Source organism: Papilio polytes, unplaced genomic scaffold (assembly GCF_000836215.1).
Source record: "Papilio polytes unplaced genomic scaffold, Ppol_1.0 DF824102.1, whole genome shotgun sequence".
Taxonomy (NCBI): Eukaryota; Metazoa; Arthropoda; class Insecta; order Lepidoptera; family Papilionidae; genus Papilio; species Papilio polytes.
Genome location: NW_013525102.1, coordinates 5094348 through 5113288, shown reverse-complemented (window position 1 = coordinate 5113288; position 18941 = coordinate 5094348). Strand labels below are relative to the sequence as shown.

At 33.8% G+C, this 18941-nt stretch overlaps 3 protein-coding genes across 5 annotated transcripts; 1 reads left to right on the top strand and 2 right to left on the bottom strand.

Moving 5' to 3' along the window:
• Positions 1-10875: 10875 nt before the first annotated feature.
• On the bottom strand, positions 10876-12316 carry LOC106099567. The gene is made up of 4 exons (XM_013278135.1): positions 12160-12316; positions 11833-11997; positions 11351-11480; positions 10876-11059 (listed from the first exon to the last, which is right to left on the bottom strand). Exons 1-4 carry the CDS (start codon positions 12244-12246, stop codon positions 10929-10931), a joined length of 513 nt encoding a protein of 170 aa, XP_013133589.1. The 5' UTR covers positions 12247-12316; the 3' UTR covers positions 10876-10928.
• A 970-nt stretch (positions 12317-13286) lies between these two features.
• On the top strand, positions 13287-15983 carry LOC106099516 (protein l(2)37Cc). Its single transcript, XM_013278079.1, has 5 exons — positions 13287-13430; positions 13765-13854; positions 14147-14308; positions 15039-15220; positions 15394-15983. Exons 2-5 carry the CDS (start codon positions 13767-13769, stop codon positions 15784-15786), a joined length of 825 nt encoding a protein of 274 aa, XP_013133533.1. The 5' UTR covers positions 13287-13430; positions 13765-13766; the 3' UTR covers positions 15787-15983.
• A 66-nt stretch (positions 15984-16049) lies between these two features.
• On the bottom strand, positions 16050-18894 carry LOC106099500 (inactive peptidyl-prolyl cis-trans isomerase shutdown-like). 3 transcript variants are annotated; one of them, XM_013278060.1, is made up of 5 exons: positions 18557-18894; positions 18339-18462; positions 17931-18228; positions 17474-17673; positions 16050-16793 (listed from the first exon to the last, which is right to left on the bottom strand). In XM_013278060.1, the coding sequence occupies exons 2-5, from the start codon at positions 18386-18388 to the stop codon at positions 16061-16063; spliced, it is 1281 nt and encodes a 426-aa protein (XP_013133514.1). In that variant the 5' UTR covers positions 18389-18462; positions 18557-18894; the 3' UTR covers positions 16050-16060. The 3 variants fall into 3 exon arrangements, with proteins under 3 accessions (XP_013133514.1, XP_013133515.1, XP_013133516.1); XM_013278061.1 differs by having other exon boundaries at positions 18699-18894; XM_013278062.1 differs by having other exon boundaries at positions 18806-18890.
• Positions 18895-18941: the final 47 nt, after the last annotated feature.

Here is an 18941-nt window from a genome sequence, read left to right as displayed (position 1 = left end):
CAACATTCAACATTCATAATTAAACTGAAGTTTGCTTTAGAACGCCAACTCATATTTATATTGAAAAAAAATCCCCTTCACTCATTCTAGTTACGCAACAAACAATTTCCACAAGAAGTCAGTTCTTGAAATCACTTATTCATCTCATATTTAAAACCATAAATCGTGAAGGAAGTTCTCACTCATAAGAAGCGATAACCGCGCATTAACATAATGAGCAATAACCAATTGCACGAAGCTCACGTCAAATCGGGTTAACTTATGTAAAGTCGTTGCAAGTTTTTTTTTCCGGCTTTAAGTCAAATTACTCGAGTTTTGAGCGATGAGGCAAAAGGTCCTATTAGCTGCCAAATGGCGCTCCGACCGATACGAGAAAGAAAATCAAATTACAATAACGACTCACGCTAGCCCGCTACCGATACTTAAATAACGGGTTGCTTCTAATTTAACAGGTAAATTGTGGGATGTCTCGCGCGTGGTCGAGCTAGGAACGTGTCATTAGAACGCGCCTGGCCCACGTGAATTATTATGTTTGACTCAGTTTGTTCAAGTATGATTATTGAAATTAGTGTTCCGGTCCGATAGGATGCTCGGGGTAATAAATAACAGCTAATACGATTAAATTACCTTCATTAATTCTATTCCATTTTCAATGGATACAATTTCATATTTGACAAATTAACAAGCGACTTGAAAGTTTTATGGACTAGGCTACACGAAAAAGAAATGACATGACTTAACAGTTCAAGGATAGGGTAAACACACGATACTATATCTACTTTTAGATTTTTGTATTACGGTTGTGGGTACAAATTACGTTTGTCATTACTAAACTAAAATTATGAGTGTCAGTTTAACGTTTCGTGATCCGATCCCAGTCAAACGTGCGCATTACTAAAATACAAACGAGAAAAATATTGTAACTGCAGTGATAGGCCTTAATAAAAATCGATCGAATTGTTATAGTTGAATTGGGAGCGCTTAAATGATACGATATTTCCGTTGTTTCGTGAGGTTATGGAGTAGACAGTGTGTCTAGGTGCGTCGTTCGGTGAGGTGCATGGTCGCGGCATCGGCAGCCGAAGTGCAGGTAGGTATGAATGGCGGGCGCCCCGCTGGCCCTCTGGCCGTGAGTTATGCGCCGGGCCCCCGCGGTGCGCCCGCTGCCTTCACACCTCCGCCCGCGTGTGGTCCGCGCTTTACGACCGGCCGGCTGCTGCGCGCGCGCACTGCAACCTCTATGCAACACTGACCCACGCAACATACATACTTAACTTCCAGGCGGGGTTTAATAACTTGTACGGGTTAAAATTATACAAATATAATAACTAAGTATGCTTTATTCAATTTTTTCACACAAAAATAGATACTCAAATTTTTCAATAAATTGTTTAAAGTAATAAACATTACAATAAACAAAATTTTGAGACTGAATTTCTTTTCATTTGTAAATCTATTTTCTATAACAATATTAAAATTAATACTTATTTATAAACTCAATATAATATTTTAAAACGAGTGCAATTTAATTTCTAACAAAATACATTTCATTGCTAGCTACGGTATAACGCGGTCCAAGCTTCGCCTAAATCTTCCGGCGTTGCTAGAGCAGATATGTTGGCCGCAAGATATTATAATATTAGTCACATTAGTGTGTGTATTTCACTTTGGGATTATTTTATTTCTCAGACTTATTACGACCTGCCTGCTTCCCTCCGATACGATACTATCGGCCACCGTTTTTATTGGACAGGAAGGAAATTCTAACATCTAATATGTATTGTAAGTTAGAGCGCTCGTGTCTTATTCATTAAACATTGCACTTTATGTGCTTTCGTTTATAAGACAGTTCCATTTTGATACATTTTCCGTTACCAATGTTTCTTATGATAAATCAAGTTAAACTAAAAGGTCAAAATTGTCAAAATTGGATACTTCATGGTTGTAAATATGTGTTCAATTGTTTTACCACAACGAGGTTATACAACGTATAGGAATAAAGGGGTTCTTAACAAGAACAGAAGTCGGTGGCCGCAGTAAGCCTCGTTATTTATCGCTGTGCCAGTGCCCGCTGCCCGCTCAGAGATTTATGCCACCCGAAGGAAATCACAGTCGCTATCCTTATATTTTTTAATTTTATAACTACTTAAGTTTTTTTTATCTACATTAATTTCCATTTATGAAAACTGTAACACATTCTTTACCTGTTTGTTACCGTAGGTTTTCACCGCAAAGAATGTTTAAAAATTGGTTGTCTAAAGAGGATCATATAATCAGTATTAGAAGTTCACAATTTTATTTAATAACCAAACCATTTGTAACACTAGAAACAAGGTTCATTAGTTTTTGGCCGTTCATAAAATTCTCGTATATAAAAAAAAATGCAATTTGCATAAAACAGATTAAAAAAGGTTGTATTGTGTTTCAACTAAACAAAATATAAGGCTGTGTTACAATAATTTCTTAATTTGTATTGTATGTATCAAGCAAATTCAATTTAATATTAATCAGAAATATAAAACACACGGTAATAAGAAGGCTCGCTGACAACATATGCTTATTTAGTGTTCATAACGCGCAGGTTCTGGGCCTGCAGTATTGTCGTGCTCAACAGTAAGCCGCAAAAACGTCGACTATGAGAGATTTATAATAGCCACTGAATATACTGCGATAGATTTAAACTATATTTGTAATTTTAAAAGTTAATAAACCGTAAACACATACTACTTTGTTGCGTAGGATGTCAGCAATCAACGCATATTTACGAATAATTATATCTTTAATAAAAAAACCCTACTCTTACGACATGCTTTAGGCTATATATTTTCAAGCTATTACTTAGGAGGTAAATAAATTGTAAAAAAACCTACATATGGGAAAAGGTGCATAACCTATAAGCTGCCAACATAAAGGAAGCAAGGTTATTATGGTAACGGTAATTTTGACATTTGCAATTGAGAATTTGACATATGTAAACATTAAAATAAAGTTTTTATAATATCACGCGGATGAAGCCACAAGGGAACGGCTAGTTGTAAATAAATAAGGAAAACATAATGTATGTAGCGTGGGAAATAATATAATGCAACATATTTGAGACAACATTAAGTAGCCAATAACAATCTTTCGTCACATTACTTTAATAATAAATAAAGTGCTTGAACACGGCAATAAAATCGACACATCATTCTAAGTAATTTGCATTGATTGATGCAATTTACTCTCACTCCAACTAAGCAGTCTATTAAATTACCATACGTTGATTATTACTGCATTATTTGATCTAACAGTGTTGAATGTGCTTCTTAATAAATTGATATAAACTTATAAAGACAAATTAGGTCCTTATTAAGTTATGGAATTTAGTTTTTAATTGATCATAGATTTTCCGAAGCGTTAATTCTATTAAAATAAATTAAACCTAATTTTATTATAAAACATATAAAGAGGTTATTTAAGGACTAGATATATAATTAAAAGCGCAGAAAAGTCACCAATGTAAGCCACAGCGAGATTAAAGCGCGCGTTCGCGGCAGATTTCATTCTCTTAGATTAAGTTAGTGCAGCGTTTCATTGTTGTGTTTTCACGAGAACTTTAATAAAGTCCTTCCTCACGTAGGTACGACGGCAGGCTCGTAACTCAAGCCCACGCGCTGGACGCAGGTTCCCCGTCAAGCGAATAAACTGCAATTTTAATGGTTTGTGTGACAATTTAAATTGTCGACTTAACCCAGACATCCTAAAATATCACGATGTTTTTTCGGGTTATTTGTTTTAAAATATTAATGCATGTGACCAAAAATAAAATTGTAATAATGAACACTGAAACAAATCTAAATGTTTATTTATTTTAACTGTTGTTATTGTTTCGTTTAGTACAAAAGTATTTGGTGCTAAGTAACAATATATTTCTCATGGTGGTTACCTGTGTTAAGTTATAAATTATTAAAGCAACATTAATCCGATTGCCAGATCTAATTGTTTACTCAGATTCAATCCTTTTGAACATGTCAGAATTATGTTGACCCTACACACTGTAAATGATAAGAACAAGTCAAGTCAGAGTTCATTCGTTAAATCGCCAATTCTCGTCCGTTGAATGGCCATAATTATTAAATGTAAGAGACACGTAAGCGCGGTAGGCTGCGGATAGCGTATCATGTTAAGACATTAAGCTACTGTGCGCTTGCACAGGGTCCACATTGTACTCGCGCGCAGCGATCCAATCGGGACGGTAACAAATCGAGGCGAGCAATGTAGGCGCGATTGAGTTATTATATCTTCCTGTTAGGCTACTTGTTTTTGTAGCCGGAGTGTTTTTATTAATTACATGCTATAAATAATAAATATTTTATATGTAATGCGATACGACGCGGCGCAGGTTGCCGTGAGATGAGACGCTCGATATGCGCCCGCGCCCGCGCTTCGCCCGCTCTGCGCCCGCGCATCCCAACTACAGTTATTTTTCAATCTTGACTTTTTGTTATTTTCATTCTGATATTACTTTTTTGTTATCGTTACACGTTTAATATTGTGAGACGCTTTAAACCAGGATGTGTTTTAATGAAATTGACAAATAAAATTATACGAACTTTCTTAATACTGGAATACACGTTTTCATCCCTTGTAGAGAAATTAAAATGTTTGTTAAGTATGGACTTTAGGTCACACATTCAATAACAACATCAGGTATTTTTGCAAATTTTAAAATAACTTCAGATTCCAGTTACTTGTTTTGTCTTTTGTTTTTTTTTTGATATAATGTTTTCACGCGAGATTTTTCGCTACAAAACTAACTACAATATGTCGCGGAAATATAGAAAATCAAGCAGTCGCGGTGTTGTCCAATACGTACTAACTCGTTACGATACGTGACGCGGCAATCCATGAACTCATTACACGCAACCTTTGAGTCAACCGCGAACGGTGCCCACTGCCTCAACATCTCGCACTCTCTAACACGTTTAAAGTTTTCAGTTCCTGCGGTACCAGGTAAGCACACCCGGAGATAAAACTTTCATTATTATAGTCCATACATTTCTTATTCGCACTGTGAAAGACATACCGTACCAGGTCTTTTAGTGTTGGCTTTGCATTCAAAGTGTTTTAGTTTGTCGAAATAAAATCGATTAGTTTGATAAACAACACATATTAAGTATCGAATTAAATTTATATGAAGATATATGCCGTACTTAATAGACGGGTATCGTAGTAACGAAACAAACACGCATAGCGAACGACTATGAACTATCGGTATTCGGTTTAAATAAAATGTAACGAAATTAACTAAAATTATTATTTAACTAATAACTGATTTATGGGGACAATTATAATAGTGAATACAGTGTAGAGAATATAGCGAACACAATAATAATAGCAGACAATAACGACACGTTCCTACTAAATTGTCAAATGAATTGTCAAACTAATCACCCTTATTTAGACAAACTATAATATGATTCCTTACACCAGCACAACGATTTTTAATACTAGTTAACATTAACAGACTGTTTTGATAAATTAAGATTATTTTCTTAGTGTATATTTGGCAATAATAACAGGTCAATGACCTACATATTTCGCGGCTTCCCATTTAAAAATTCGAAATTGTCACTTTCCCGTACAATGGAAGAGGTATATGAGGACGTTACGGTTGCAGGCGACGGCGTATCGTAATGTGCCGAATATTTATTGTCATTATGCATCATTACCGTCGCTAATAGTCGGCACGGCACGACACGACACGCGGACCTAAATCATTTTACGAAATCGACCACTTAAATGTTTTGTGTCACTCTGGAATGTTAAAGACGCATGCCACACATAACTTATCTCGCAGAAACAATTTTTGATTTACATTTTTAGTTAAGTAAACTATAAACTTATTATATAATTAGAAAAAAAAATATTTCGAAAAATACTGATTATAAAGACATCAACGCGTATAACGCAAAGCAAAATGAGATTCCTTGAAATGAAATAATATGCATCAATAAATAATTGCTTAAATAAGGCCATTCAAGAAAGCCATTATTTAATGAAGATCCAAGTACATCTCGATGATTCTCAAAAGGGCGTCTATTAGGCACGTCACATTAGGGAGGTTTGGAAGGACTCGGGACGGAAACCGCGGCATCTACCAGACCCGGCATATGTCGATTTCAATCAGCCGATAAATGAACCGCACTCCGGTGACCATAAAGCTAACCGCAAATGGGAACTTTCCTTTCGAAAAGCATCGTATTTTGCTATTAATGGTTAATGTCTTATTAATTAAAAGCTTTTGCTAATGTAATAAAATAGGAAATAGAAAATTTAATGTCAGAAATTTATTTAAAAACCTTTGTCTTTGATTGAATTAGACATATTCTTTAACTACACAAGCTGAAATTCATTAAATTATATTGGACGTCGAGTCTTCGAATTACCATAAAAGATATGTTACACAAATAAGACAATGTAAATCCATTTTCAATAACTTGTTTCGCCGTTTATACTAAAAGCATTGCCACCCTAGTCAACTGGTTATGTTGATGTCAATATGATGTAAAAACAAAATGCTTATCCGTCTCGCTTGTCAATAGCACATTGCTATTTAATTTGATGTTGGTAATAAATTAACTTCTACTACGCAGGAGTCGATTTCTAATTCGTTAAAGTTATCGACATTAGAATAAATTGTTTTAAATCAATTTAATGGATAGATATTTGAATTCCTTGTATAACTAACTAGTGATCCGTTGACGTAATATAGTCTATATCTATACTAACATTATAAGGAGGAAAGATTTGTATTTTTGTATGTACTGAAATAACTCAAAAACGAACGGCCGATTTGAAAAAATATATCACCATTAAAAAGCTACGTCATCAGTAAGTAGCGTAGGCTATATTCTTATTATTTTTAATTTCAACCGGACGAATTCGCTAGCAACAGCTAGATTCTCAATAATGTAGCTTCTAATGGCAAAAGAAAGAAAGCCTATTTGAAGCTATGTAACAATTAAGTCTTTTCTCTTTACATAATTAGTATCATAGTGTGTGTGTGTGTGTGTGTGTGTCCTTTAGTCTTTTTTAACTGTTAAATTATAAGAAATTCTAAACAAATTGTAAAATAGATTGCTCGTTAAGTTCCAATTAAAATAAAAATAGACATGGAAGATCGTCAATGGAATAGACATTTAAAGAAATACGCTAATTAAGGTGGATCGAAGGTGATCGCGTGATGCCTTAGGGAGCCGACGCGGGACCGACATATGGGCATGACCGCTGTCAGGTGGTCTTAAGGGCACCTGTCAATATTGTGAAATTGTAACACCCGACTTTAATGTACATTAATAGTTACTTGACGTATTATTTACATCAATAGATAAGATGTCTTATTAATTAACCACCAATGTTAAAAGTAACTTTTAGTTATACTCTAATTATATACAAAATTTAGTTGCTTCTGGACATTTTTTGCTATCCATCGAAATTCTATTAGACATGTGTATTGTCTACGATGTAATATTTTTCGAACTTGCTCGTATATTAGGTTTAAAATATTACTTGGAGTAGAACTTTAAGCATACACTTATATTCTGCGTACCTTGGTTTAGCTGTTACATCTCCAAGTTTTTACAAATTGTCAAAAAGTTTTAAATGTTTGTGTATGGTATACATAACTATTAAGCAATATGTTATGTAGGAAAGTTTGAAGCTAGGAGTGCGCTGTCCCAAGATAACCAGCAGTCGGACAGCGACAGCGCAGTATTCAATTGTCGCTGCGAACGAATTCATTCCACAAAACTCATCTTGCGGACGGCGGACGGCGGGTGACGACATGACGCGGAGATTGTCATTGAATTACTTATACACTGGAAGTGACTATAACAATACAGACAATCTAATTTGACTCATAAATAGAAAGAAAACTTAATAGATTAAGTTACGAGCATAAATGTTCACTAAATTATTATTTAATGAAGATATTATGGGAAAATATTGAAATATTTGAATTAACTTTAAAACTATAGGTCACTATAACTTAAATCCAATTATACAAATTAATTTTACTAACTGGTCAGTTTATAAAAATAAAACAATTTGACAAGAGCGTTTAACATTTTTTGGAATAATAATAATTTAGTAACAACTAAATATATGTTTGTATCATTTCCAGTGTGTTTACGTCGGCGAAGGCAGCAGCGGCGACGCGTGGCCGGAAGCGTCACGGCCGCGTGAAGACCGGAAATGGGCAGGATGACCGGATCCTATCTCCGCTCCCGCTACCTGCCGCCATGTTGTGACGTCACCTCGCCACATCGCCCACAATACCAGATTGTCCACATTCGGCATAACTATAACATTAAAAATATAATAGTACAAGGAAACATGACTCCTATGTCATCCAAATCACTTTATCCCGCTATATTCTGACAGTTGTGATATTTCAGTTAAGAAATGTCTATTGAAACGATGTTAGTATATTATATTGAAGACCCATTATAATGTCCAAATATTATGTAATTGTAAATCTTAAACTGTACTTCCTATGGCTGTGTGGCCATATTTGTTACGTCTTCGTAAAAAAATGTATCAGTTATTGTAAAACCACTTAGGATGAGAAATCTCTTAGGTTATTTGTTACACTAAGAAAGTTTCTCACCCTACGAAATCACATTGTGTTGATGATTTTTGTTCTTATGTAATAATTTTCTTTAACCACAATCAAAGTGCATTATTTTTCTACTAATGGACGATATAATGAAAAGTAAATTTTAATGTTTTTAGAATAAAAGTAAAAGTAAACAAACTGAAGGTAGTATAAAATAAAATAGTGTGGTATATTTTTCTAGAATATTGTGAAACACGACTATCCAGAGCCGAAGTAAGTTTGGCGAAGCTAAAGCATCCGCCAGTTATCATTGCGAGAGTATATAATTGTTGGCAATTTCATGTCTCCATTCAGCTCATGAATGGCAACCATTAGGCGGAGCTCTCGACGCGCCCTCCATGGCTAATAAGTGCATTTCGCTTTACAGGACTCCTTAGTGCAGTTTTTAAAGCTTCGCTGTTTTTAAAAAAATGGCCATGGAGAGCCGCCATTTTGCATCGCGGGGGAATTGTAACGCGAATTGTTGTTTAATTGAGGCTATTAAGTTATTAAGTTATTAAGTTACTTAAGTAATTAATAGGTGTAAGAGTGGAAAGCACGAAATACTACCGTGCACGGAATATGCTTAGTTTTATCGTACTACGAATAAAAGAGTGAACTACTTAATCCTGTCGTTTTTCTTAAACAACCTAACTTACCCATACATTAACATTACAATACATAGTTTAAATGATGCTGGGTTTCTGGAGATTCTGTTTATTTTATCATTACCATTCATTCATTAGTGTTAGGTCGATCTATATTTCAACGGAGTAAAACTCAAGTTAAGAAGTTCAAAATCGCCTTTCGTTAAGTTAAGAAACTAGCTGGGAAACCGGCCATTAGAGCGCAACAAACAGATTGCAAATAAAGTGAGAATATACCTCAAGTTAGACGGCCCTTTTAAACTAGTATAATATGTAAATAGAAAAGTAATTTTCGCCTAGTAGCAAAATCAACCCCAACAAAATCAATATATAGTGGCAAAAAGAAGTTTAACATAACCTTGTGATTCATAACGGCTCCGCGGTCCGCAAGTCGAGCCGCTCCCGTTCTCCGCACACCGCCGACCACCGCCCTTCGCGGTTAAGCCTTTCAGACTTTTCTCACTCGGATACCACCTGCTGCGTATGTGCCGACTTGAAGGTACATATTACCCACATATTAAAACCTTATTATTTATACTATATTAAAATTACCTTAATCACACCTCTAGATACAAGTAACTAGTCCCTTTTAGTGCTCGGAATACATTGTGTTTCTTAGTAACTCATATCAAGGAATAAGAAAAAACTATTTGAATTGGATGAACCTCTCTATCAAACCCACGGCTTTTATTTCATCGATAAGCTTGTTAAATAATAGCCGATTATTACCAGATTTTTTTTAAGTAATATTGCCAACATCAAAAAAATCCTTATTAAATTACTAGTCGTATACTATAATAATAAAAATTAAAGATGTATTACACAATGAAATGTCACGTAAACGAAGCCTCGAGCGTTAAAACGTCGAGGGCACTTGCTGCAGCATCTCGTTCCAGCAAATTCTGTTTTACAACATTGTAAGATTGCCTGGTTAATTGGCAATTTAGTGTACAATGCATGTCAGTACCGTTTAACTCATATTTCATATATAAGTGTTACTTCAATGAATATTATCCTGGACAATGGTCCCGGGAGTAAGTCACGATTCCTGTCCGCGGGCGCCCACCTGTGCTCGTGCAACAAATTGGGAAATATTTCGATTTTTTTTTAATAATTCCAAGCACTTACCGCAAGCCGCCGTGATCGTGACCGGTGAAAAGAAACGTTTAACCTTAAATATGTATTGCAATTATTATTCTTAATACCAGTCATATTATGTCTCCAATTGGAAAATCTTTACAGCCGTGTTGACATATAATAATAAAATAATTCAACATATTATTTAATAACTATATAACTACTAGCTTTCGCCGACGAATCCGTCCGCCTGGAATTTAATAAAAACAAAAGCAAATAGCCGTTCTTCCAGACTATCCTCTACATCTATACAAAATTTCATCGAGATCCGTAAATCAATTTAGGCTATAAACTTTAACAAACATCCATTCATCTAAATTTTGGCATTTATAATATAAGTAAGAAGTATCGTATATTTGTACATAGGTAAAATAACTGCTCCGATTTTTATATTTTTAAATATCAAACGAGCTGGTGGCCTTTACGCTGACATTAGTAAAGACCTATAGAATCAGGAATCGTGTTTTTTTTTAAATATTTAATGTCATCTGTAAACGTAATCATTGTTATAACAAAGTAACACTATCAGGAACTACGACCGTCAGCTGGTTCTCCGCGAGCTCCTCGTGTTCCATCTCCTCTTGCTCCAGCTTCATTACCTCGCTGCGCACCAACACAATCACGTAGCACTGCATTACTGTAACGAATTAACCCTTTAAAACTGTCGAAATAGAATCATATTACACATGTTAATAAAAGGACATAAGAATATTGTTTAGTTTGTGTTACAGCAGTGGAATTACGCGGTTATAATACATGGTATCAAGCTAAAAGAGTCTTATCATGAACGACACCAGCCGATGATCTAAACTTATTCAAAGCAGTTTTTCTATTTTTAAATTTCCCTAAGAGCCCACCCCCGCTACATAAGACGCCCATGAGTCCTATTACCAATCAATGTAAACATCATCTTACTATTTATACTTACGTAAAGCAAAGAGCGCTGTGAAAACCTCAAAAAGCATCCCCCGGGAAAGCAGCATGAATATAGGCACCTGAGCTGCCAGTGTTGTTGCCACAGCATAATAATTATACAATCGTAACATTAACAAATCTCTCTGGAAATAAAAAAAAAACACTGATACGATTTTGTATCTTGTAATCACATCTAATGGCAACACTAGATACGTTGCTACTCATTAAGAGCGTGTGCACATCTGAAACTAAACTATCGCACAACTGTTTAATCTCGCTTTGATTCCTATGGGCTTATATGGAGGGTCGCACACTACTCGATTTTTAGTTGTGCAACTAAACAGTTGAATTGCCTGCGAAACAATCGACAATCGCATAACAGTGTGAAAGTTTAGTCAAAGATGTAAGCCCGATTTAAAAAAGAAGTAACAAAGCGGAAAATTAAATTGAAAACCTAACATCAATATGTTTTTAATAAAAGAAACTTAGTATTACCTGATATCCGGCTACAAGTAGCAGTATGTTCAGTATGACGCCCATACCTAGTATACTGAACAATACGGTGGAGGTGACGACTTCTAGAGAGGCGTCGTTTGTCACCGACAGCCGCTGCAGCTCGGTCCTGATAACGAGGCATGTCACCGCGCATACCGACAATATCTACAAACATATATTTTATAACAAGAAATCTTCCAGAAATCTCTAAGCTATAGAATTTGTGAATTTAACAAAACTTTCATATAACTTATTTAAAAACACTGGCTCTAATATAAGTCACTAAAGTAACAATTAGTAACTAAAAAAATAATATTAACTACTTACTATATTAATATATCCAAATATAATAATCCCCCCTCTTAAAGGAATGCAAAAGCAACATTTCTCTACTTCAGGCACTTTTACGTGCATTTTGATTTAATATAAACACTTGTTATTTACTCAAATCACTGCAACACTGTGGCATTTAATCAGTGTGTTTATGCATCATTTTGTTTATTTTATTAATTGTCGTTGATATCAGCAATCAACATTTAACCTCAGAAACTAGACGTGAATGTGAATCCGTTTATTGAACCTTCCTGATTAAATACCGATCCTCCAAGTACCCAAATGCAAGAAATTATTTCTACCTTATAACCAAACATAAGATATGGTTAAAGTACATATTTATACTAAATTTCAAAGATGAAAAAACGACATATGACCTAAATTACTTTTTTTACTTAGCAATTTAGACAACCTGATTTGTATTAACAACGATTAATCCGACGTTGTGACATGAGATTTTATAAGATAATCATTTGCTCATTGGTTGTTATTGCATAATTGAGCCACCCACGCTACGACCCTCAGCAGACTGAGACCGATTAGCCCCATTTAGTGCCAATATTTGTTTATTTCTCGTTCAATTACCATCTGGCTCCCGTGAGTAGAGTTTGCTAATTTGGCTAATAAACAGACAGAAGCACATACCCGTTTGTCCTCATATTGTTAACCCCCAGTTAAGTAGGTAAACTACTACTTAATTAAAGCCAGCTGAACGCGTACTGTTTAGAAAATAGCAGCAAAACGAAAAACGTCGACTGATTGTACTCCTGTGATATTTCGAGGATAATAGAAATGGAAAATTGGAATGCGGTGCACTCTTCGTTTAGGCATTAGAACGACGAAATAGAAATGACATATTTTCATACAAACATAAGTCCATACATTATCATTCACAGACTTGCGGAAAACGAAACTTCTAAGTACATTTTATTAGGTCAAGAATGCAAATTGAAATGTATTAAGTCTGATTTTCTTATTATAATTTAAAATGAACTTATTAAAAAGAAAATAATCCAATATTTTTCTAATGTGTAATTCGATTTTACCGCTTAAGTAATATAGAGTTGGAATTTGACGTTTGATTTAATAATTTCTATAGTCTGTACTCTCTGACAAAATTATTTGTTTTGTCTGTGGTTATTAAAACAATTATTTTACTGAAGATTTCTTAACATTACGTGAGCCGAAATTACTTTGTTTTCTATTTCTTTAATACTATATATGTGCTAAGTAGAGATTAACTTATTAAGCAGTCTATTCAGAACGTAAGTTGTTTCATTGCTTAACATACATTTGATACTTCTTCATTTCCACATTCTAAGTCGTTTTGAGGTTAGATAATGGTGCAACTTGTCTAAATCTTTATGTTATTCGGTTTTAACTTACATTTTTGCATTTATTGCAATTACCAATAACCATTTCCGTACTCTTGATTACATAAAATCTCTTATAAAAGATATAAATGCTATTTTCTCCCTCCATTTGACTTCGGCATTTTTACCAAATTTAATATTATCAATATTATATAATACCGATACGACTAACATATTAACTAAACATAATGATAACGTGCCATATATTTATTTTATATCTTTTCAGAAATGGCGGCCCAGCTCTTTAACCGAATTGGACAACTTGGTCTTGGCGTAGCTGTTGTCGGCGGTGTTGTCAATTCTGCGCTATACAATGGTATAAAGTTTTATGTTTTTAAAATAATCAACATAAATCATAATAATTTGTATGTATGTGGTAGGCTGGAGAATGTGAGGGGTAAGGCAGGACTGCCTCAGATGGCAGTCTATAGTATGCCTACTTCTAGGGATGCAGCCATAACATTAGTTAAATTTGTTTAATTTATAAAAACTGTTCCTTCACATTTAATTGTAAGATAAATTACACTTTCATTTAATTTATTCAATCAGTTTCATATACATTTGTAGTCTCTTTAGCAGTTAATCATTTTCATTTTGATAATTTCCAGTTGATGGTGGCCACCGAGCTGTAATCTTCGATAGGTTTGCTGGTGTCAAAAACCTTGTTGTGGGTGAAGGTACACATTTCTTCATCCCATGGGTGCAGAAACCTATTATCTTTGACATTAGATCGAGACCCAGAAATGTTCCTACTGTGACAGGAAGTAAAGGTAAATTGTTTACTTATCATAATAAATATTGTTCAACCTATATTATTATATATGTTACCTGCTGCGATATGTAACCACATGTTTGTACTACATATGTATGTCCAGATACTTGGTAGCTGGTAACAGGGTGCATAAATAAAGCCTTAAATGCTGTCTACAGTTAAACTTGGAAATAAAGATAATATTAACTTAGAGCTTATACTCTGTTTATTACTAAGTTTAACTTTATACTATGTTTATTTGTAAGGCTGTTAGAGTTTACACCGTTAGGCTTGACAGTTTTCTGCTAATGAGCACCTAACAGGGTCAGTTGTCGTACTGATAAACATTAAATTATAAAAGTATCCAGAAACATCATTTATTTACTTAATAGAAAGGTACACCAATTGCATTTTCAAAGTACACAACCAAATTGAATATAATGTACACAAAGAAAAATAAAAAAACAGAACATACAGATGACATGCATACACAGCGCTCATAAGATTTTTTATTCTAACATTGAATCAAATAACTTTAACTATAATTCTTACTATAAATTAACCCTAATTTTATATAACACATATTATACAAAAACAGTTTTCAAGTAAAGCAAGTTGTATGTAATGTAAATAATATAGTAATAAAACTATTCTATTTTATATTGATGCACCACTATTTTCAATTTTCTTTCTAACAAAATAGGGTGTCATTTTGTTAATTTTAATCATGTATTTTAATGTCATTTCAGATCTTCAAAATGTCAACATCACACTGCGTATCCTGTTCAGACCAGTGCCTGACCAGCTGCCAAAGATCTACACGATTCTCGGCATAGACTATGAGGAGAGGGTGCTTCCTTCTATCACTTCTGAAGTTCTTAAAGCTGTGGTGGCACAGTTTGATGCTGGAGAACTTATTACACAGAGAGAGGTAACCTAAACTACATTTATGCAGATTCGAATTACAAAAATCTTTAATTGCAGTTATTTTAATGTAGTCATGTTCTTTGATTTTCTTTTTGGAATAAATTTTATTGTTTCTTTTTGGTAATGAAGAATTTTTATGAAAGCTCGTTTAAACCCATATTTTTAAATTATTTACAGATTGTATCACAAAAAGTTAATGAAAGTCTCACTGAAAGAGCATCACAGTTTGGTCTGATTTTGGATGACATCTCGATCACACATTTGACATTTGGCAAGGAGTTCACTCAGGCTGTTGAATTGAAACAAGTAGCGCAACAAGAGGCTGAAAAGGCTCGATTCCTTGTAGAAAAGGCAGAGCAACAGAAGAAAGCGGCCGTCATAGCGGCCGAGGGTGACGCTCAGGCTGCCATACTCCTTGCCAAGTCCTTTGGTAGTGCAGGAGAAGGTCTGGTGGAACTCAGACGTATTGAAGCTGCAGAAGATATTGCTTACCAACTAGCAAAATCGCGAAATGTGACCTACCTACCTCAAGGACAAAATGTACTCCTAAACCTTCCTACACAGAACTAAACCATTGCTGCTGTCAAGAGATTTCGGTACAAGTCAGGATGTGGTACTGTGCTTTATTGCATTTCAGTTAATTCATGATAAGTGTTGCATTTTAAGGACTCAAAAAGGTGTGGTTCCGCCGATAGACTGTAGTCATTATTAGTTTTATGGATTATTGTAATTACGGATGAATATGAAATATAATTTGTTGAAATATAGTTTGTTTTAATTTTTTGTAAAAAAAAAAAAACTGCTAAAGTGGGAAATAAGAAAACAAATTTTCTTGTACATATTTTTATTGATTATCTGTAGAAATTAACAATGAATCTTCCTTCTCATTTACTTCATCTTTATCTAAAAAGTAATTCTTTTGTATCTCGTTAAAAAATAAATTTTCTCTGATGCAGGCATCTTTTACGTAAGCCTTTTCATCTGAATTTAAACCACTTGGTAATGTAAGCTTGCATATATTTACATTATTCTTAAAATTTATTATTAGAGCATCCACTTCTCGCTTAAAGTTGTCATTTACTGGTTCTAAAGTATCTCTGCCTATCAATGAAATCTGTTTGCAGGAGTCTCGAGTTTTTAGAAGTAGTTCCAATTCCATTTGCAATTCTTCATTGTTTGGCACTAGTTTTAAGGCTCTTTTTAACTTTTTTTCTGCTTCATTGAATTGCCCAATCATTCGAAGTGCTTTCGCATTTTGAAATAGCATCTTACTATTATTCCACAGACTATTAAGTCTGTTTAATTCATTACATGCAGTACATGCTTGAAGTGGTTTATTTAATTTATTATAACATATTGCTAGATTAACATACAACTTTATAAGTAGTTTTTCTTGGATTTTCTCTTCCTTTTCATCCACTAATCGACACTTATGGAGCATAGAAACACCTTTTCTAAACACCTGTACGGCTGCCATGTAATTTTTAGTTTTATGCAATGTAACACCTGAACTATAAAGTAAATTAACTTCATGGTTAACTCTGGGAAACATATTCGGCTCCGAGAAGTTTATAGGTCTGTAAGTAAAGTAAATCTCATGAGAAACATGTAATATAAATAATGCTGAGTTTCGATTCCGCTACAAAAAATGAGTTAGATGTCATTTAAAACCTAGTCATTTTAATTAGTCTCTATTATGAAGTCTTAGCAATTACATGGTGCCATTTATCTTCAAATTAACACAAATCCTTCTCGAAAGCTTTGAGACTCGATATTTTTTATATTTTCCATGGGATTGAGATTTAAGTTCACAAAGTTGCCTAAAAACCATTTTATTTTAACCCCTTCCTACCACACAATACTTCGAGATCTAGAAGTTTCTATTTTTTCTTATATCTATTTTCTCTTAAATCTATAGACAGAGCATGGACTAAGTCCTAAATTTCAAGTTTGTAGTACCATTTTAAGTGCCTTTAAATTATGATTAAACACGCATTTGTATAAAAAAGTGAATATTTCAACTAGCTATAATTTGTAAACTACTAGATAGTAATTAAAAGATTTCATCTTTCTTTTCTTTATCTGCAAGGAAGTTACAGGGGTGTCAAAAGTGCCCTGAACTGCTTCGAGAAAAGATAGTTTAGCTATGTTCGCCTTGGCAGATGCACTGCCACACACAGAGTAAATTGACATTCACAAAAAAACAATGTAACACAAAAAAATTACAATTACAAATTATTGAAATGAAGTATCTCACCCTTGTTTTGGAGTAATTATGCTTTTTATTAACTTAATATAGAATATACATTCTGCCTTAGGTTTGATCCTTGGTGGAATTCCCATTTCACCATACATTACTTCGTGGGAAAGAAGAAATAATGATAGTTCTCCAACAAGCATAGAACGGACTGCTAATTGTATGCCAGGTAATAAACTATTATCTTTCAGATCCACAACCTTTATCAAAAAGAAAACATAATAATAAATATAAGCCTACATTTCATGATGTAAAATAGAATGTTACAAACATGATAAGTTTTTACACCTTTAGCTTTTGACCACAACTTCAGCATAGAAAAACAAAAGTAAGTAGCATATGTACCTGACTACATTATGGATCTTGGTGTTGCAATAAGAAGTTTTAGAGATGAGTAACAAATATTCAACCATCAAAATTTACAAATATATAGTAAGAAGTAAGATAGGAAACTTACTAATGGTTTACTAATTTTAACAAGGTCAAATGGTTCTGTTTCATTCTCCCAATAGCTGGTGTAAGCTATTGAAGCAGTATTTTCATCACTTAAAGGTAAACCTCCTCCTTCTTCAATTATCCTCTTTTTAACAAATCCTTTCTCATCCACAGGATTCAGTTTGAGTTCTTGAAATGACTTAACCGGTTGTCCTAAATATTCAAAAGTGTTCCTATCTTTGTTTTCTGGTTCTAATTGTTCATCAACATCTTCATATATTTCATTTATTTTTAGGATTGAACCTGTTGTAAGTACCTCCCTTAAAACATGAATTTTGTTTTTAGGAAATGGCAAAATATACACCAAGATGTACATTAAAAAATAAGTATTAATAAAGTGCAATTTAATTATAAGAAACAGAATACATACGTTAAATTTAAGCCATTGTCCAATGGAAGTTTGTATGTACTTGAATTCATTTTAAATAATAAGATTGTCCCTGAATTTTATGTCCTCTTAGATCTCTGCATATACAGATACTGCATACCTATCCCTGAAAGTTTTTTTATTATTTACAAATAGGTGTTGCTCGCGACTTCGCCCCGATGAAATTAAAAAAATATGAATACATAGCCTATGTTACTCACACATAGTTCATCAATGGTGAGAGAAATCGGCCTAGTAGTTTTTGAGTTATTTCAACACATACAAGTATTCAAAAGTTCAAATCTTTCCTCTTTATAATATTAGTATAGAAATAGAAAGATATGGTCATTTTTGAAGTGTTACCGCCAATAATGCTTATACATTAAATGTATGAGTCAGTTCCTTTTTACTATTTTTTACTTCCACGTCCATTTATGTGATACAATTATAAAATAAAAGTAAAACTGAACCGAAATATAACGACTATCTTGTTGCGTTTGATTTTAATCGAAGGATTTTTTTTCTTAAAGATAGATTTTAATTTCATTTGTCTAATGTCAATGTCATTGTCATGTGCCACCACTGCAATTGACGTTTTTTTTTTTT